The sequence below is a fragment of the Metopolophium dirhodum genome, chromosome 1 (genome assembly GCF_019925205.1).
Source record: "Metopolophium dirhodum isolate CAU chromosome 1, ASM1992520v1, whole genome shotgun sequence".
NCBI classification, from domain to species: Eukaryota; Metazoa; Arthropoda; class Insecta; order Hemiptera; family Aphididae; genus Metopolophium; species Metopolophium dirhodum.
The window spans coordinates 32,237,839-32,260,270 of record NC_083560.1 but is presented as its reverse complement, the minus strand read 5'-3'; the positions used below and the strand labels follow the sequence as shown (position 1 = coordinate 32,260,270).

Sequence of the window (22,432 nt, the reverse complement as noted above, 5' to 3'; positions counted from 1 at the left end):
CTAACAATAAAATATACTTCCCGTCCACAATTAATGCTGTGGCTTGATGCAACAAAGGCCATTGTTATATTTTAATAATTTTCAGGAATTAAAAAAAAAAACAAATTGGCCAATTTTTAAAATCTAAAGAAAATTTTTAAAACTAAATTATGAAACTTAAAAATTTAAAAATACTGTTACATAATCAATTTTTTTATTTTATTGTATGACTCATTTAGTTTTTTACTTAATACGTGTAAGTTTTAATTAGACATTGGCTACCTAGAAAATAATATAACTTTTGTTTGTTATTGATAAAAAACTAAAATTTTTAATATTAAACAACTTAAAATTTTCAACTTAATACAATTTTAATGACATTGGTGAAATAATCTAAAATTCGTCAAATATAACATTGATATATATTTTTTTATTTAGCTATAATACCCTAATTCTATAAAATAAATACTAAAAAAAAGTTGAAAATATGGTAAAGTGCCTAAGGCCTAACCAAATATTCTTTCAACCCTTACAAAAATATATAGTTAGAACAATAACATTTGTCGTTTGATATTAACAAAATACCTTTAAAGGATCATATTGTAATAAGTAATTACTACAGAGTTACAGTATAGACAATCGCAAGAATACATTTGAAAACTAGGTAGTAAATTCGTAATTTATTCTAGTAATTGTTTTTTATCACAAAGGTACTAAAAATGCCCATTTACAATAACTAATTATGTAGTTATTTTTTTATAATAGGAATGTTCTCACAAAGTAAACATTAAATTGCAATATTGCAGTCCTTGGGTAATATTTCAAATTAAATTGACTCAGCTTAATACATGATTATCATAACTGAATTCTAGACAGTGACGGTTCTTGGCAGGTCCCAAAATTCTAAAGGACTGAAAATATGGTGGTGACAATATTATTTATAGAATAAAAAACTAATCAAATTGAAAATGTTGAATGTCTGTAAACAGCTCCAAACCTGTCAAAATATTTTGCTTTAGGTATAGTTGAAAATTAAATATTGATATCTATACAAAACAACATTGTCTATACTCTAGTATACGTTTTATAGCGACGAAAAATGTCAAGTCCACATGAGGATATGCGCTGAGTCCCCCCCCCCCCTAGTAATCTTTATAACATATCAATGCTCACTCATCCGTTAGATCCTGACTTTGAACAGACACCTCGCCCAAACTACCATCCTGAAATTGCCACAACGCTTTTTAATAACTCCATTATGCTCTCTTAGATTCTGGCACATCAATACCTGCCATCTCCCAAGATCTTATTTCACTTTTAAATTTAAATCCCGCTCAACATAAAATTCCCCTTATTCTACTCACGGGTATTCTATTAGAACAGTTATCTGTTATCTCTAACCCCTCCCTCAATGAGTCCATACCTTTTAAATCGCCGATCACGACCCATGTAGTCTTGTCAACTCTTTAAAAAATATTGTTAATACAGATGATTACCTCACAATGTATGAACGCCCTTCACACTTAATACATCAAACTTATCCTTTCGAAACAGAAAAAAATTTTGTTTTAAATGATATTTTTATAATTAAACAAATATTTCAGTAAGTTGCTAAATGTTATTGATATACCTAAGCCTAATTGAATGAATAAAATTAGGTAAACAAATAACAATCACTAAACATTTAATGAATCAATAGTGAGCTAGCTAATAATCCCTTAAATATGATTGATTCATTACATTTTAGTGAACTATTAAATTATACATTTCTTAAGCAACCGGCATAAGTAATTGTATATAGGTACAATCCAAATTATTTTTAAAAACATTTGGAAGCACCTATAAAAAATATGGACAATTAGGTACCGTTCTGCTGTACATTAGGTGTTGTGTGAGTCAATGGATGTATGGTGGGGCGCACCGTGCGGCCAAAAATCGAAACACACCGTGACTAGTTTGGGCTACACCTAGTAATAAGCGCTAGCATCGCGCCAAGTTATTTGGCAACGTTTTTACAACGTTGCCACTTCGGATCTACTCGTTTTGGTTGTTTAATTGTTTACTATCTGTTACTCTGTAGTCTAACATTCTCGAATTTTTGGTTAACATTCACTCACGTTTGTTCAACGTGTATGCAAATTTTGTTTTTGTATTTTGCACTAACGTTGTTTTAATTTAATTTTACACGCAACACTCAGGTATGATTGTTTTATTTATATACTAACATTAATATTATATTGTTAATCTTATCTCGTTTGGATTCAACATTCGAACGGCAGTCGTCGGGGAGGCAGATATGTGCTAAATGTTACGTGCGGTGACCATGTATTCAAATACTGTATTTTTCACGTCAATTTAATTGACCAGAACCGTGTATTAAAGGTTTCACAGAGTATTTGTATTTTAAATTATTTTTTGTGAAGCTTGCTTGCTACATAATATTTTGGGTACAAACTTTTTTTTTAGTTGAATCCGACTAGACGCCATTGGACTGTATCTTATCTTCACTAACCAAGCGTTTACATTTTTACCTACCTATAAGAAATGTATTGACGTTAATATCGAGTTAAGGCTAGTATTAGTTTTATGAATGGCGATGAGAATATCTAACATGGTTAGGGACTGACCTTGTTAATTATAATATTGATCATTAACTTAAGGATTTATTTATATTAAATTATTTATTTATTAGAAATAATCTTTAATATCAGCAATACCTACTTATCGTTTATAATATCATACTACTGATGGTCAACATTTTTTTTTTTTTGGTGACAATAGCCAAATTGGTTAGGCTTAAGTTTTTGATAATGATTCGATCCTTTCTCTCTGTCAAAATACAGACAATTCCATCAATTGATGAAAGGTTTTTAAACTAAAAAAACAATCAGGTAAAAATAAGAATTTATTAAATATTCTACTCCTAACATCTAACGGTTAGGTGGTCAAAAATAGTAGGACTCTCAAAGTGTGTATTAATTCTGGGCCCGGGTTTCCCTCTCCACAGCCCTGCCCGTATACAACCATACTCGCGCTAATAATAATTTACGACTAACAAAAATGCAATGGGCGGTGGTGATAAATTTAACTTAGCCTAAATATTCATTTTGAGCGGGTCTCTTAAATTGAACCCTTTTTTATTTCACTTTTTCTATTATTTTATCTTTTTGAATTTTTTTAACTTTGTGGTTTGTTCAACTTCAATACTAAATATTATTTTACTAGTTAAATAAATTGTTATTTTATACTTTTTATAGGTGATTATTAAATTCCAACGTTGCAAAAATGAGTGAACCGAAGACTAAAGAAACCCCCACTTATGCATTTGGTACTGAAGTTTGGGTAAAAGTGTTCAATTGTATTTGGTGGCCGGGTATAGTTGTTGATCCTCTTAAGATACCACAAGAAATATTAGTTTATTTCAACAACGTTGAACATATTGCAGTTGTTAAATTTGAACATGATAACAAACAGTAAGTTAACATTTTACAATACATTTTGTATTTTTATGACATTAATTTTTAATTTTATAAATAGTGTAGTTGTTGGCAGAAATGATCAAATATTCCTATACTCGTGTGATCGCAAAATAGAATTTGTTGAAAAAGGATTATGTAAGTCTTAATTTTTGAATTATTATAATATGTACCTGCCAGGGTTGATTATGTACGCATAAACTGTTTTATACGTTCCATGTAAAATACACTACAAATAAAACTGTATAACAACTAAAACGTACGTGTAAATTTTTATTCTTTGAAATTTATAATTATTCAATGTCCATTAGATACTAAATTGATTTTAATTTTTAATTAATATCCATTAAATTTGTTTATAACTTTTTTTTATTTAATATGTGCCTCGTATACATTATACTGGCATCTTTAATTCTGTATTAATCTATTAGATAAAGTGTCTACTCTTCACATTTATTTCAGTTCAACAATAAAATAGGTACCTAAAAAAAAACAAGCAAACTAACAAATCACTTCATTGTTTAAAAAATACTTTTTCAGCTACGCATCAAATCCAAATATTACTTTGAAAAATAAATTACTACAACAAAAAAATCTATCTTAGTGAGTTTATAGTTTATTTAAATTTTTAATAAAACAAATTAAATAGTTATTTATTATTATATTTTATAAATAATCCTGTACATTTTAATAAAGATAAACTGATAAATTAATATATAATTAAATGTACATGGTTACCACTGATCAATATTAATGATTATACTTGATAGTTTCTGTTCAATGCAGCAATAATAATAAAAATATATAAATATTTTTATACAGTGTAAAAAGTAGTTGTACCCTGCATTTATAGGTAATACCTGTTTTATACATTCAAACCCTGGTACTCATAACAATATATATTTTCTTACGTTGTTTCCATATATTTTACAGCATTATTAAAACAACAAGAAAAAGGACAGCCTATAGTGAAACATGAATTTAACATGAATAATTTTAAGAAAGATGTAATATCAATGGAACGTCTTCTTGGAGGTGATATGTATATTTTTGAAAATTTAGAGAAAAAACGAGAAACACTGAAGTCCATCATGAAAGAACCATTCACTCAAACTAATACAAAAAACTATAATACTATGACATATAAACCAACAACATCAACTGGTCATAGTTGTCAATCACAAGTAGGCTGTAACTTCACAACTATTCGCTCTGTTAACTTAAAACAGCAGATGGCAATCGATAAAAACGAGACAGATGTGGTTATGACCAATAAATCATCAACCAATACTATCTCAAATAAACGAAAGGATTTAAAGACTGAATCAGAGGTTAAAAAACAAAAACTGGTGATGAAAGATGAAGAACTCAATACAAGCAAGGATAATACGGTACAATTGTCTAATAATGTTACAGAATCTTCAATTAATGAAGAAGTTGTAGAAACAACGAGTGCGGTCGGTACTTTAGACCAAATAAACAATTTTGAAAATTCATTGAGTTGCATTTCGAGTAATATAAATAATTCCGATGCAAATATATTGATTGAAGATAACAATGGTATTGGTGTATCTGAGTTAAGAGAATATGGATCTCCACTAATAAAAGGTTTGTTGGGGATTGATAGTCTATATTATAATGAAATAGTTAGTAATGACGTTGATATTCCATTAGTTGAAAATATGTCTATTGAAACAGAAGACCTTGCAATTGTTGTGGAGAATACTAATGGCAAGGAGAAAGTTTCAAATGATGTAGAAGTTAATCAGTTGAATGGTACCACAGTCGGTAATGCTATGCCTATCGAGAACTCTTGTTCTGTAGATAGTACATCTAATAAAATAGATTGTGAAGATGAAATCACTAAAATAAACGACTGCCTAATAGATGGTGTACCAAACGCTGAATGGACGAAAGAAGACGGTTGGGAATCCAAACCATCTGCACTGAGAGAAGGTAATAACTAAATATATACTTATATACATTGACAGTTACATGAATAAGACATATTGGCCTAATAATTGGATTAAAAAAAAGAAAAGAATATGGTCAAAAATAGCTATAGTATTATTGTAGGTTATATAACTCCCCTCATTAAATTTTACTTACAATATTTGATACAAACATTTAATCTTTTAAAAAATATACAATGACTTAAGTTCTTTTCACACAATAATAGTAATGATAAAGTGAAAAGTACTCTGATTTGTGATTTGTATTATATTATAGTAACTACATTTTAGTAAAACCTTACTATAGTGATACAAAAAAATCAGACATAATGTATACATCTATTTTAACAATGAATGCAATAAAGCAAATATTATATCTAGCTTTATTGTATAGAAATAACTTTATACAGATACAAAAAAAAGTTTCGGCTATAGATACAAATTTTAGCTTGTCCACAATTTTCTTTTACTTTCTCTTCGAGTGTCCTTAATTTTATATCTATATTAAAAAATTATCAGTATTATAATTATGTAGGATGAATAAGAATCACTGTTTATAATCCTAAAGTATGAATTCTAAAGAGTTGATTACTTATTTTATTCTAAGACTTAGAACATTTAAAGTGTATAGTTTTTTTTTTCTCTTTTTGTAACAAACATTTAGTATGATATAATTTCTAAATAATGTTTGGGCATAATTTTATTTATTGATTTATAGTTAGCATGGATTTCAGCAAAAATATATATATAAAAAAACAAGAAAAAATGTTCTTGTAATTTTAATTATTCAACATTTTTACATTTTTAATCCATAAATTATTTACTAAAAAAATATTTTTTTATTATTATTTGTATTAACTATTATTTAATTATCTTAAAACATAATATTATAATTAAATTACAGGGATAAGTTTGGAAAAAAATATACTAAAGACCAATCAAAAAATAATATTACACAATGATTGTGAAGATGTAAAAAGTATAAATGGTAAGCAAACAGGAATTAATTCGTGTTTTTTAAAATTTAATCTAAAAACACTATATTTTATGTTCTTTTATGTAATTAGGAATATTTTCTTGGAAATTAATAGAAGGAAACCATGTACCCTATATCATAAGAGTAATTAACGGTGAACATTTAAAGTTTGTATCCGTACAGATGGCTACAACTCTGCTACGCAGCAATAATTTACATGCAGATATTTATACATATGCATCAGTAAGAAGTCATTTTATCACTGATTCTGAAGCTAACTTATTAAATGAGATTAACCGAAAACATGCTGACAGTAAATTCGGGAAAGGAATGTTTTTAGCAGGAAAAGATCGTATCGTCCGTTTAGAAGATGTTAATGAATATTATACCTTCATAAAAATATGTTATAAACAATTACTGGGCAAATCTACTTCAAGTCGGAAAGAAAAATGCGGTTTCATACGTATTAACTCTGATCGTTATGTGCCATATTGTGTTAAAGATAACAGAATATATGTTCCGCTATTCTGCTTTGAAGGCGAAATCTTAGTAGGAAACCTAAGACATGATGTTATAGAAATAGAAAATTGGGACTTGGCCTATCTCAAGTTCTGTTGTAAAGTCCAGGGTATCAGAGATTATTTGTTTGCTAGTGACTCTTGTACAGTGACCACTCTTGACAATATCAAAAATAATTTTCCAAGAGAAACGATTTTTGAGGATTATTGGCCAAGCAATAGGCATAATTCACATCTTCTAGTTGATCAAGATAACTCTTCTACCCATACCTGGATCAGAGCACCCCCTGAAATAGAACCGGCTGAAAACACTATTCCCCACACTTTAACGGCACCAGGACCAGCCATACCACAGACTATGTCAGTAATGAACACCTATCAAATTGGATGGCGAGCAAACCAAATGGTATGTACTTAGTATATTCAATTTCTTTTATATTTTTCTCCTTTAAAATATTGCTGCTTGTGTTTTCACAATATATTCAAATGTATAATTTATTTTATGGTTATAATTATTATTAGCATTAACTATTAAAATATACTAATAAATAATGGATCTGTAAATGAAAAGGTAATAATTATATTATATTTTGTACCTATCAAAATAATATATAAATGAGAAAAATTAATTCAATACTTTTTAGATTCAATTTTGCTTATATTAGTTTCATTTAATTATACTTCAGTTCACAGTAGTGGTAGTGTCGTTCACGGTTTTTAACAAACCATTTTTTTCTTTGTAATATGTCAGCCTGTATTCTCAATAAATAAATATTATTTTTGTAGGTTAATTCAAATAGCTAGTGGTGCCGAACACTTATCGCTACAGCGGTAAATTTTGTAGGTGGTTAATGGGTGGTTAATAGCCTGGTGATAAGATGGGTTGATGACTACTTGACATATTATGGGTATAGTTTAATATAGTAAAAATACTAAATAGTATATACAGAATTACAGACAACAGACATACAGTCATACTTACTATTTAATTACTTTACTAATTACTAAATTCAGTCGACAAATCTCAAATACTAAAGGAATGCCAGGAGGCAGTATGGTTCGACGTTAGCAAGTGACGAATAGTGATGAATAATATTAACAACCCTGCACACTAGCTAACTATTCTACTACTTCATGCCTAGTAATAATATTATATTAATAATACCAGGTTTAAGGATAGTTTTCCTAGTGTACCTATTTTTAAACTATATTCGAAATATAAGAAACTAATAAGGTACTATATTGAAAAACAATATTTGAAAGAAAAAAAACCGGCAAGTACGCTCTGCTGTACATATTAGATGTTTAGAGAGTCAGTATAATGGATGTGTTAAATTTTAAAATTATAATATAAAATCACCGTATACGAAAAAACGATTCTGTCAGCCTATAATATTACTAACAATATTTGATGATGTCATTGTGATTATAGTAATTAGTTTTACTATTAGAAATTAGTACTACAGTAGGTTAAATTAATTTTTGCCAACAAAATTGCATTTAAAAATATCATTGTGTATATAACATGTAATAATATGACTAAAAAAGTTTCAAGCAATTAAAAATGTTTAAGCATCTAATTTCGTCTAATTTGAATTTAAAATGTCTATAAAAAATAACTGTACTTATATAATTTTTAGATTTTTTGGTTGTAGTTTGAACTACATACGTGGAACCTTGTCTTACATTTTCAATTCTTAGTTAAGCAAATTGAACATCTTATAAATTTTCAACTGCAAAATAATTTACAAATTTTCAATTTGATAAATGTTGTCAACATTTCAACTTTAAATGCTTATAAAAAAAAGTTATGTATTTTTAATATTTTTAAACAGATTTTGTAACAATGTGTTCGGAGCCCTGTATTAAATTGTCTAACTTTTTGGCACAACGAATAAAACTGTATTGACATTTATAGAAACAGAAATAAAAACAATTGAAAATTTCAAATGATTGTAAACAGCTCAAAACGTCTTAAAATATTTCAAAATTTTATCAAATTTAGAAAATTACAAAATAAACATTTAGTGTAAATTGCATGTGTCTACGGTTATTCGTTTTTGAATTAAGTACAACAAAATAAGTTGTACTTTACAAATTTTATTTGAGTTGAAATGTCATTGTTTTAAAATTAAGATTCCAGCTGTTAATATGTAAGGTAATAATAAAGTGTTTGAATTCAATGGTCGGTTTTATTTTTACTACTATTAATATTACGTTCTGAGCTATATACTCCATAATCCTAAATCAACCGTTTTTTAAATATTTTTTTTATTCTCAGGGTTCAACAATGTCTCAATGCAGCAGTTTGATAAATAATACAAGTAATATTGTACCATCACTGCCTTTAGTTAGTGCAAGTAATACAGCACCCGTAATTGGGTAAGTATAATCAAAATAATACAAATAATCAAATTTGTAAATGTCTAAAAATAGAAAAAAAAATTATTTTTGCTTATAGTAATACTATCTCATACTCCAACATTGAACCTCCAACGCTACAACAGCTCAACGCATTGAGCAATGATGGTCCAACTGAAATTGTTCCGGCCACAGAGATCATTGACCTAACATCTCCACTGTCCATCCCTGTTCCACCAACTGTGCAGGAGAATTCTCTTCCTTTTGAACGGGAATTGACAAGAATACCGCGACGGATGAGGGCCCGTGCCAAATCTCGTCATCCATACAAGGTAAATTATGTTCAATATTTTAAGATTGGCTGAAGTTATTTGGGGCTAGAATAAAATAATATTATTTTTCATACCTTTATATAATATAAAATCTTGATACTTTTATATTTAAAAACAAATATACATTTATCCAAAAAAATAGCATGAACTTCGGACAATTTTGTATAACAAAGATAAGTAAATAAGTTGATAATGACCATTTAATAAACATAAGACACTATGGGTTAAACTTTAAATTAATAATTTAACAATTTTGTTGATTATGTTTTGCACAAATATTTTGTATTTAAATGTAACTGTCCATATTAATAGATATTAGTTTCTCTAGGCTGATAATTTATTTCAATTTGTGTAGTTTTTCTATCAAATAAATGTGTGTACCTACAGTATTTATACTTGGTAATTAAGTTTTTTTTTTTTAAACTTAATAGTTGTAGAATATTTTTCAACTTCTTACAATGGTTTTAACATTTATTATTTGATCAATTGCAATAAAGCAATAAGTAACGGGTCTGTATGTTATTAAATTAAATTCAGAGTTGTATTAACACAAACTACAACTATTTAGACTTATTTGATATATACAATACTGAATATTTTTTTATTTAAAATTATTTTGTATGTGTATAATACTAATACCCGTCTGTATTTAATAAATAAATAATATATATATTTAACATAGATTCAATGCACAACACTTCAAGGGAGATTGATATACTGCATAAACGCAAAAGCGTTTGTGTTGTATTCAAATTGGATGGTGACAATAGACAATCTAGTCCAGACGGTGTTACCAACGTGTACAGTGGAGAAATGCGCTCAACTCTTAAACAAAGTCTTAAAAACGAAAATATTCTATGGAAATCCGTAAGTGTCTCTGCTCCTTCTACTCTTAATCATCATTATCCTCCTACTACTCATCTAACATAATTCAGAAGTGGTTAATAAATGTCATCCGTCGTTTGTTTGACAGTAAGCAGTTAGCCGTGTTGAAGAAAAATGGACTCATCAGGTCGATGGTCCCGGGAGAAACACCGATGGTTATGCTACATGATATCAAGAAGGTTTTGCTAAAGTTACAGACATTGGAATGTTATGGTTTCACTACATCGACAACGAGATTCTAATTCTGAATACCAATATATTATATTATGCTTGGGTGTTTTGTTCATATAATTAGTATGTGGACATAAAAATGTACAAACAAAAACAATATTTATCTACAAGATTCTGTGACGTGCATCTATATATTATAATTTACTATTACAATAATATAATATATTTTAAATTTTATGATCAATTTGAATCTTTGTCATTTTCCAATATTTCAAATATTTTTGCATAATATATGGAACAGTGAACATTGTAAAGTAGATAATTGATTATCCTATTGTTAATATTTATCTTTTGGATTGACCAATAAAAATTAGGACTTATTATTTTAATTAATGTTGTTTTTTTCGTATTAAAAAAAAAAAGTAAATAGAAATCTCCTGGTGTCTTATTACAGATCATGTGTGCAGTGTTTAGTTTACCTGCATAAAATAATATCAACACGTTAAAAATAATATTATAGTGTAATAAATTAAAAATAAGCATGTACGTTGTTATTGATAAAACTTCACCTTATAATAATATATTAACTGAGGTGGTATAGTTAGCTATTTTAATAAATAATAATTAAAGGGATTTGAAATGTCAATTTTCTTTATCCTATCTTTGATTATTAATTATAGCATATATTTATTACGATTGATTGGGATCGTGAGTATAGATTTATAAATGTAGGTTATGTTACTTTTTGATACACCTGAGTCTGCGTGTCTTTATTAATGTGTTGTTGATGATATTTTATTGTTGAAATTGTGTGTAAACTATAATATAGATACATGACAATTTAACTGAATGTTTGTATTTTCATTTTCTATACAGCATAACATTTTGAAAATATTATGATTCGTTTTTAAGCTGTATACAGACATTTTATAATTTTTTTAGTATTTTTTTTCGATTATTTTTTTGTGTATAAAGCAGAGTGACACTCACTTGCGCACCTTTTTTTCTAGGAAAATTACAGCTACATTTATTATTAGTTTTAAATATAAAAGCAAACTTTCTTTTAAATTTTGAATAGATACCACAATTTATTGTAAAGGACATAAACAACAATAATAATAGCAATATGATGACTCTGAATTTAAATACCAATACCCGAATCTTGTGATTATCTTGAGTAATAATTAAAAATATTGGACACGTACCTATACCACTATCATATGTAAAAATATAGACTATCGGACTTTTAAATTATTGTCCACATAAAAAGATATATGGGTATATTTAAATTTATTGGTATACCACTTATCTGTTATTAGAACATTAAAGGTGAAACAAAATAAAAAAAAATATATAACAGTATGAAAACTTAAAAATTTTAATATTAAATAATAATACATAATATAATCTATATGATATAGTGATATTATTATAAAGTTATTAAATCTTAAATATAAGTAATACTGTAATAGTTAAATAGTAATATAGATAAACAGGTAAACGTAAACCACCGTTAACACTACCACGAAAATTTAGCATCGTGTCTACACTAATTGGTTAAGCCACCCGTATAGATACTATTTATATTTAGTAGACATCAACATTCTACAGACTATGCGTGTATTATTAAAAATACTAATTATTAATAATATATAATATGAGCCAATATAATCTATATATACATATTGCCATAACGTCATGATTGAGGAACAGCTTTTGGAATTTTGGAATGAAAAAAAAATAATAATAATAACTAGTTAGATTTTTTCTAACGAGTTAGATTAGACTATTTTACACATTAAATTCGACTAGTTAAATTACAAAGTTAATATGAATTAAAACTAACTAGTTAAGTTAAAAAGATACTTAAGAAGTAACTTTCTAACTTAACTTTAACTTTCCAACTAGTTAGTGCCCAGCTTTGTAGGTAGGTAGGTAGGCACTGAAGAACATCACTTATTAGTTACATATTACCTACCTTATTCAGTCGCTTGTCGAGTGTGATGCGCTGTTAAAATAATATTTTATACTTACAAACCATGTACCAGCTACACATTATTACAGCATAGGTAGGTACTATAGATCGAATGGGCCAAAATATTATCTTATAGTTTCACCTCCATAACAGTCTCTTGTCATATTTAAATTAACACTTATTACTATCCTTTTGGTTTAAAATTCTTAGCCACAGTTTTTTTTAGAATCATTTTAAGTTCAAATTTTAACCAAATAAGAAAAAATAATGAAAATTAGCATATTTTTTTTTTTGAGTTGAGTATTCATACAAATTTTTTTTTTTTAAATCTAAGATTTGAAATTGTAATACAAGATTCCTCATAAATGTGTTTTCTTTATAAAAAAAAAAGAATGTCTACATGCAAATAATCAAATAAAATTTTTATGAACGTTCATATTTTTAAAAGATTGGAATTTCACTTGATCTCTCATGTAGCGAATTTGTTATTTTATTGTAACTCAAAACCGAATTAGTGTAAATACATGCAAATTTCGCTGAACGTTTATATTTTCATTTTCTATAGACCATAAAATGTTGAAAATATTTTGACTCTTTTTGAGCTATTTACGGACATTGTCAGTTTTCAATTTTTTTAGTTTTTTTTTCTATAAATATCAATACAATTTTATTTGTTGTGTAAAATAGCGTGAACATTTAATACAACGCTCCTGTTATATTGTTACAATAGCAGTTGAAAAATATTAAAAATACATAAGCACAATTTTTTTTTATAGCATTTAAAGTTCAAATTTTTATAACATTTATCAAATTTAAAACTAAAAAATGATTATGACGTATTCAAAAAATTATAAAATGTTTAACCTTTATAGCTAAAGATTGAAAACTAAATTTGAATGCTACGGATTTAGATTGGTCAGTTTGTAAATGTAAATATTATTTTTAGAAAAATGTTAAAATCGTTTATTTAAGTCAAGTAGTTTAGATATATAATTTTTTTAAATATCAATATATTATTGAAGTAAATTAATTTGAAATGTAATAACTTTTTTCTAAATATTCTTATTAGAATTTTGTAAAGTAAGGATGTTTCTTAAATTATTTATTTTCCTTATAATTTTCATAATTTTTATGATACATATACCTAACTATAATGCTTATTTATTTTTTAATTTTATTTGTCAGGCCATTATGTTACCCACTGTATATAGTATACTAATAATAGTACCTATATACTGGCTATTATTATTAAATGGTATTACATTAATATTATGATAACATAAAATAAACGTGGAATCAACTACGAAATATGTAATTATTATCTTGTCTTATCGGGTTGAACTACCTTATTAATTTATTTACACACTAGGTACCTAACCTCCAGAAAGCAAATTATATAACTCAAAAACTGTGTTCTGTAGAGCGTTTTAAATTCTAACACTTCTCACCACAACTTTAAGTGAATATTAATTTTATGCGTTGAATTGTTTGAAGAAATAGTTGGTGTGAAAATTATTGGTATAGAGTATACTTGATTGTATTCTGCATAATTGGTAATACTATGGTATTATGTTGAACTAGTTTTTGGAAAAACCAAATTGTATCTTTAAATTAATATAATAATATAGTTCTAATTCATAAAGTATTGTTTTAGCTATTATTCACTTATAAGTCAATACCGGCGTAACGTAGGTCAGTATGAATAGATATAACTTTTTAAATTAATATAAATATTTTTTTAAATATTGTCTTTAGATACGTCGGTATAGTAATGACAATATTAAATACCTCCGAACAAATAATAATAAGAAATACCTAAATTGGAATCTTTAAAGGTTTATTAATATTTTAGGAAACAATTGAATAATGAATACAATATTGCATATTATTTCAAGTCTTCTTCGTTCTTACCTTTTAGATTGGAACAGTGCTCAGACACATATATCTATAGTCAATGAATAGCGCTCTTGTTGTGGGGTCCTTATAGACATTCGATTTTGAGGAACGGACATAGAACTGACAAACACACACCATCATGTCTCAACAAGTTAATTGTGCTAATATGAATTTATTTAGAGAGAGTGCTTAGAGCGTACCTACAAGGGTAATACGTGTAATAGGGTTTACCGTATGTAATTCTAAACAGGTGATACCACAATAGTTATTAAAAAAAAAATTATAATAATATAATAGGTAGGTGATATTAGTCATATTTACTATATAAACAATATAATACGGAAAACATTTTTTTGTGTTCAAAGAATTAAAATGTATATTCAGTAAATCATATAAAAGAATAATTTATCTATCATTAATGGGTACCTACTAAAAGTCCATTTTTAAAGTTTTACAATTTAGAGAGAAACTTTCAATGATCATTTATCTAAATTTAATTACTATTTATTTACTATAAACTGCATTAAAAATATATTTATTGAATCAATCTGTGCAAACTAATACCCACTGTTTTAATTTATAACAAACTTGGGTTAAATGATTTTAAGTTTATCTTTAATTTATCGAATTGTATGTTATAGGCATAAATATTTAATTACCATACTGTACCATGAACATGATCCAAGGGTTAAACATAGGTAATATTTATTTATTTATTTATTTATATATAATAAACAAGATAAACCCTTTTGAAAATGCAGTTGAAGTGAATGACATAAGATTTAGCAAAATATCAGTAAATAACATATTAATTACTATTATACGAATTAAATGATAAGTATCAATAGAATCAATAAAAAAAATGACTTACAATTAGAATAATCAGTAGTCACCGAATAATAGTTATTACTTATTAGTATTTATTCATTATTATTTTTGTTATTATTATTACAATATTCTTGTATACCACAGTATGGTACGGTATATTTTTATATATACGATACACCGAAATGGCTATTTCTCAATGTATAATTAAGTTATTTTTCTTGAAGAATTCTGGTTATTGGAACAATAAATAAATTTAACTATATTTCCTATTCTAGTAAATGGTTAGGTTAGGTTATTATATTTACTATTTAATTATTTATATATTGACTAAACTTGAATTTGATTGAAAGCAACTCATTATTTATTAAGTTTATATCAATTAAAATAAGTTAAGTTAAAAATTAAATTTGAAAAAGTTAAAATTAACTTAACTTTAACTATTTAACTATTTATGCCCAGACTTGCGTACAAAAACTCAAATACATTTTTGTTACTGATTTATACTTAATGTTATACAAAAAGTATTATTATTCTCTTGTTTAATATGACCTTACTTATTAGTTTTTAATATTGTTAATATAATAAACACGAAAAACAATAATCAACTTTATTAAATGTTTACATTTAATATAGCTTAATTATTTTAGTTTAATTCATTTTTTTTTACTACTTAACTTTTATTAGTCTTAGTCCTGCATGATCTTTTATATTTACGATAAACAAATATTTTTTTTATGATTTAAATTTTGTATTATATTTGTTGAATAATTAATTAATATAAATAATATACAATAAATTATAATATTTTTAATTTCTTAACGTTTTCATACCTGTGTTATATTGAAATTAATAATTAATAATAGAAACATTTTTGTAATTAATAAGAAAAATGCAATAATATTTTACTCCGGGATTTCTTTTAAGTGTGAGGTATTTTTATTCCACAATAATTTGTATTAATTAAATTTTGTAGGTAGGAGGTTTTGATCAATCATTACAGGCCTTAAACACTGTTGAGTGTTATAATCCCAGTATTGATATGTGGACACCAATCGCAAACATGTGTGAACATCGCAGTTTTGCCGGTGTAGGAGTTTTTAACGGTGAACTGTATGTTGTAAGCGGTCGTAATAGATCAAACCTTTTGAGTAGTGTTGAAAAATACAGACCAAGTACAGGTGTTTGGAAAACTATTGCAGACATACTTTTGCCTCAAAAGTATGCAGGTAACTTTTTGTTGAATAAATGTGAACTATTTTATGAAACTTTTTTTTATATATTTTGAATTTAATTTAATTTTTCATTATAGATGTAGTCGCATTAAATGGTTTATTGTATGTCATCGGTGGAATGAACGAAACTTCTATTTTGAATTCTGCAGAATATTACAACCCAAACACCAATACCTGGGCTATGGTCACATCAAAAATGAATTTGATGCGCTATTCCCCTGGAGTAGTCGCCATTAATAGGCCAAAGCATTTTACAACTGGTTAGCATTCATTTTTTTTTTCAGCACAATTTATAAATGTTTTAATATTTTGCATTATAGTATCTTTCACTATGTATAGCATATACAACACATGAATTTTTTTTTTAATTTTACAACTTTAATGTTCAATTTCTATAGCTAAGATTTGGACATTTAAATTATGGTTTCTCAGAAATAGTTAATAATGCAACCAAAAAATTTTAAAATATATACCTAAACCAATTTTCTTCAGAGATATTTTTACTATTTTTACGATTTTTGTTATCTTGTTTTAATTTAAAAATAATATTAGTTGACACTTGGAATTATTCAAGTATATTATAATTTATACACACAATGACATGTCTTTGGCAATAATTATTCCAACTAACAGTATAACCAATAGTAAAATAAATTACTTTCATAGAAATAATACCACAGATAATGTCTTATTATGTTGTAGGTAGTAGTACGCTCTACCGGCAACATTGTGACTGCCGTAATATGTACACAACTGCAAAAAAATAGAATGTAGAAAATAATTTAATTAGTAACTAAGTTATTTCTTTTTATAAATAATTGTAACTTAACTTAGTTATTTTGTTAAAATTAAAGTTATTTGTAAAAAGTAATTTACAAAAATTGTCCTATTATGATTTATGAACTGTATATTATTTGCATTTATATTTCTGATATTTCAGAGAACCGCCAGGATTAATTAAGTAATTCTGTCATTTTGAACACTTCTATTAGTTCTAATAGTTTGATTGCTACTTTTAATAAACTGATGAGATTAGGACTGTAAAAATATTTTTGAAGTAACATTTTAATATTTAATATTTTAATGTGAACTGTAAATATTTTCTTTTTTATATCAATGTTTTAAACACTTTCTTTCAAATTCAATAAAGAAACATTTAAATTAGACAACATTTAAAATTGAAAATAATTATTAACTTCACAAGTTTGCTTTATAACAGAACTTGCAGCAGTATATTAATTTATATTTTTTGAGTAGAATATGATTAAATAGGTACCTACTATATTATACTCTATATTCTATTCTATATTTCTATTGTATTTTAATGGAAACATATGGAAAAAAATCATATTTCAAGATTCAACTACTCTTTAATTGTTTTTAATAAATCTGTATGTAAGGTACAGCTATAACAATAATCTAAAACAGTTGTATAATTCATAAAATAATATAGTCTGTGCATTTGTTATTAAATTGTTTTACTTTATACCAAAACTAGTTATTTTCCTACGATGAGATAAAAAAAAAAAGTTAATTAATAGTTGTAACAGTTCATTTAATGTGAAAAAAAATTAATCCATCATGTCAAATGACACGTACAACAAAAATCTCGTGGTTTAAACATATTATATTCATTTGAACATTGTCTGAAATCGTTCGATACCATGGCTGGATATATTTTACATTTAAAATCTAATCACGGAAAGAAATTGAATCTGAAGTATTACATTTTGATACAATGGAAGGTAATATACTAATGTAATATTTTAATACTATGTATATTTTAATATCTATACTACAATATAAAATAATTCAATCAGATTACTGAGTAATTATCTGTACTATTCCAATGTAATACAAATACCGGCCAATTACAACTCATTACCAAATCATTATATAATATTGTTTTTTTTCCGTGTTGATGTGCGACGCGTCCGACGCTCGTATCTAAGCTTTTTACTTTTATTTTGCGTCTCTGCCGGACAACATGTCGAGCGAGTAGACACACCGCTTCACCGAGGACGTCCTGGTGATGGTGCTCGGACACACACGCACAGAATTTGGTAACATTATTATTATAACGATTTTTTGATTATTTATACTACACCTTGGCCGGTATTTTGTGTTTTGTTCCGTGTATAGTACCTACGGTAGTGTACTACGTGTATTATTATTATTGGTATTATTATTTATGTACGCCGGTAACCGCATAGGTACCGTGCAAGTACCCTGCGAAAATGCAGTTGTTCTAATTATTATGTATGTGTTTTTTTAAGGTGACCTTTTTATTTGCGGCAAAGTTTTTATGCCGATATTGCTTTTCTTGGCCATAACTTAATTATTGTTTTGTTTTTACCATAAATATTAAAATAAATATACCTTTAGATCCCCATCAAATACCTTTATTATTGTTTTTCCCAATTTCATTTTATGAAATTTGCGACCGGTCGGCGTACCTCTGCTTGAGTCGACGTCCGTAAGGTTACCACTCTGACTACTCCATCGCTACTTGCATTATGCATCCTAATTTCTATTTGGTTGGTGGTGTGCAGTCTTCCCTTATAACTACTATGTCGTCTACGCTCATGGTTTTCCTTGGTGTTACCCATCGACCTCGAACCTGGAGCTGTGGTAGATACTTCTTGTGCCAGCGCCTCTAGAATATCTGCATTAATCCTTGAACGTGTCTCCAGCGGCGGAGATTGCTAACTGTCTCACTTGGATTTTCAGGTTCATGTGGTAGGAGCAGTGGACCCCCGATGAGGAAGTGAGCTGGTGTAAGAGCGTTGGGTTCTCCTGAATCACTACTTAGCGGTGTCATAGGCCGTGAGTTGACACATGCCTCAATCTGGCATAGCAATGTCAGCAACTCCTCTAGATTCAGCCGGCTATCCTTGATTACTCTATATAGGTGATGCTTTGTACTTTTTACAGCATTTTCCCAAAGACCACCGAAGTGTGGCACCGATGGTGGATTGAAGTGCCATTGAACTCCTTCGATGGCCATATACCTCTCACTGTCTTCTAAGTACGCCTTTAGCTCCTTCTGCACACCCACGGAATTTGTTGCATTATCGCTGTAAATCTTGGTGCTTTTTCCACGTCTGGCCATAAACCTACGTAAGGCTGCAAGGAATGCTTCGCTCGTTAAGCCTACCACGGGTTCTAAGTGTATGGCTCTCGTAGCAAAGCATATAAATACTGCTATCCATGTCTTTTTTGTTGTGATACGACGTATACCTATTTGAATTTGTAATGGCCCTGCAAAATCTACACCAGTTGTTGTAAATGGACGAGACATTTGCACTCTTTGTTTTGGTAAAGGAGCCATAATTGGGGTTTCAAATCTTGGTCTCGCACGAACGTAATTGATACAGCGTGTAACCTCTCAGGGGCCAGTAACATAGTCTAACTTCTGCTAGTAGCATTTGCGGTCCACAGTGAAGGAGTGCTTGATGATAGTCCTCAAAAATTAATCTTGTTATCTTATGTTTTGCTGGTAAAACAATTGGGTGTATCTGGTTCTCATCAAGGTCTGCATTTTCAAGTCTTCCTCCTACCACTATTAGGCCATCCTTTCGCAGTTATGGGCGTAATCCATCTTTTAAGCCTTGTAATTGTTGTACATGATCGAACACCTTGTGTATAATTAAAAGTTCTTTTTTGTCAGCTAAGTGTTCATTTGGTTTGATTAAATTACAGTTGGCACAATTAAATTCAAAACATTTTTTTGCTAAATAACCAGAAAAATAAGTTATTGAACACGTCTCCAGTGATAAGTCAACATCATAAATACCTTCATTTGACTTTGAACTATTGTCAGAATCGGTTGTTTCGTGAAAATAATTTTCATTTGACAATTCATCGTTTTCTGATAAAATTAAGTTTTCTACAGGAGCATCCTTTAATACTTCAACAGTTATAAATTCATCGTTATCCGATTCACAATAATTATTATTACAACATGTTTTCAAACATTTCATCAAAATATATGTACATATATGCCCCAAACAACAGCGAATCGTGCGGGCTGTGGGGTTTCTGTTGTAGCCATTTTTTTGTCGTATCACTGAAAATAGATTTTCTAATATATCTTGCGTTAGTCGATTTATCATTAAAAAATTATCTTTATTTGACCGATAGATTTGCATGTCTACTTTTTCTTGTTCATATAGTTCTAAAATAGCAGTCTAAAATTTAAAATCTAAAATTTTATTATATAAACTTCATCTAACAGAAGAACACATTTCTTTTCATTATAATCCATATTTAAAACTTTTAATCTTATTTGTTCTAAATATTTGGCTGAAAATCCAGTGGAATAGTTAATCGACCGTAGCCAACGTGTCACTGTACTTATAGACGGCAATACAATTTCAGTCTTCGCATGTATTTATAAGTCGAAGGTGACTTATAATATAATGATAATGCAACTTTTTTTTCATTACCTGACCAAGGTTTACGATTCTTGTGTAACAATTGCATTGATACTAAACTTCTTGAGTTTTTAGATGGAAATTAAATGTTTTAAATAAATCATTCACATTAGATTTCTGCTTTTTGTTTTTTTTTTCTGTTTTAATGCCGAAATTATAGAACGTTTTCTTTTTAAAAGTTTTCGAATCATAATTAACTCTTGTTGAAGTGCGCATTTTTTGGGTTTTTTATTTGTCTCATTTTTGGCATAGGACTGTGAAAATCTGGTGCTGATACCCAAGATTTAGTTGTAGGTGTAGCTATTGAACTCGATGGACTGTTTTCAAAAATTAGTGAACCAGGTGCACGAATATTTGAGCAAGAATCAGAAACTTCATATTTACGTTTTGGTGTCATTACTATCAACGTTTTTGGTGAAGGTATCAACCCTTAAACAAAATTATTTACTAATTAAAAATATATACAAGAAATACTACATAAAACTTTGTAATAATTCCTCCAAAATTAAATCAAACGCTTTGAATTTCCATAACATTTAGTTGAAAAAAGGTGAGCAAGTGGATGTCGCTTTACTGTACTAGGTTACAAGTGGGTCACTGTAATGGATAGTACTAAATTTGAATTCGATGATATAATATTATTGTATACGAAAAACTATTTTGAGCGAAGACGGTATGTCAGCCTATAATATTACTATTAATAGGTAGACATATTTTATGATATTAAATTTTTCATTTTCCAAAAAAAAATTACATTTGAGAAAGTCATTGTGTGTATAAAATATATATAAATATATAAAACATATAAATAAATAAATACTCTAAAGTTTTCATATATCCACGAATAATATTTTTAAATGACAACAAGATAATTAAAATCGTTATTCTTGGTTTTAATATGTATAACTTCGTCCAATTTTGAAATTAAAATGTCTGCAAAATATAACTGTGTTTATATATTTTTTAGATTTTTTGGTTACTGTATGAACTATTTATGAGAACCTTGGTTTTAAATTTTCAATCCTTAATTTTGTAAACTGAATTTATTATAAATTTTTTAATTATAATGATTGATAATTTTCGAGATTTTGGTAAATTCTAACTTTAAAATTCATGCTTATAAAAAAAAGTGTGCCTATGTATTTTTAATATTTTTCAACTGCTATTGTAACAATATATCAGGAGCCTTATATTAATTTTTCAAGCTTTTTGACAACAACTAAAATTTATTAAAACTAAAAAATTAAAATTGTAAATTGTCCGTTAACCACTCGAAAGAAGTCAAAATATTTTGAAAATCAAGTATAGAAAATACTATAAAAATTTGGAAAATTTTAAAATTTAAAATTTGGAAAATGATATAATAAATATGTTGTGTAAATTAATTCAAGTGTTTACGGTTATTGGTTTTTGCA

The 22,432-nt window shown here is 27.5% G+C and overlaps 3 protein-coding genes across 3 annotated transcripts; 2 read left to right on the top strand and 1 right to left on the bottom strand.

Annotated features, from left to right (window-relative positions):
- The first annotated feature begins 3,264 nt into the window (after positions 1-3,264).
- Positions 3,265-10,721, top strand: LOC132936437 (uncharacterized). Its single transcript, XM_061003173.1, has 9 exons — positions 3,265-3,452; positions 3,517-3,593; positions 4,389-5,411; positions 6,312-6,395; positions 6,475-7,307; positions 9,183-9,283; positions 9,363-9,594; positions 10,277-10,461; positions 10,568-10,721. The coding sequence occupies exons 1-9, from the start codon at positions 3,265-3,267 to the stop codon at positions 10,719-10,721; spliced, it is 2,877 nt and encodes a 958-aa protein (XP_060859156.1).
- Positions 10,722-16,328: 5,607 nt separating this feature from the next.
- LOC132936430 (kelch-like protein 2) lies at positions 16,329-16,846 on the top strand. Its single transcript, XM_061003160.1, has 2 exons — positions 16,329-16,575; positions 16,659-16,846. Exons 1-2 carry the CDS (start codon positions 16,389-16,391, stop codon positions 16,844-16,846), a joined length of 375 nt encoding a protein of 124 aa, XP_060859143.1. The 5' UTR covers positions 16,329-16,388.
- Positions 16,847-19,237: 2,391 nt separating this feature from the next.
- On the bottom strand, positions 19,238-19,912 carry LOC132936424 (uncharacterized). Its single transcript, XM_061003151.1, has one exon. It carries the CDS (start codon positions 19,910-19,912, stop codon positions 19,238-19,240), a length of 675 nt encoding a protein of 224 aa, XP_060859134.1.
- Between the last annotated feature and the right edge of the window lie 2,520 nt (positions 19,913-22,432).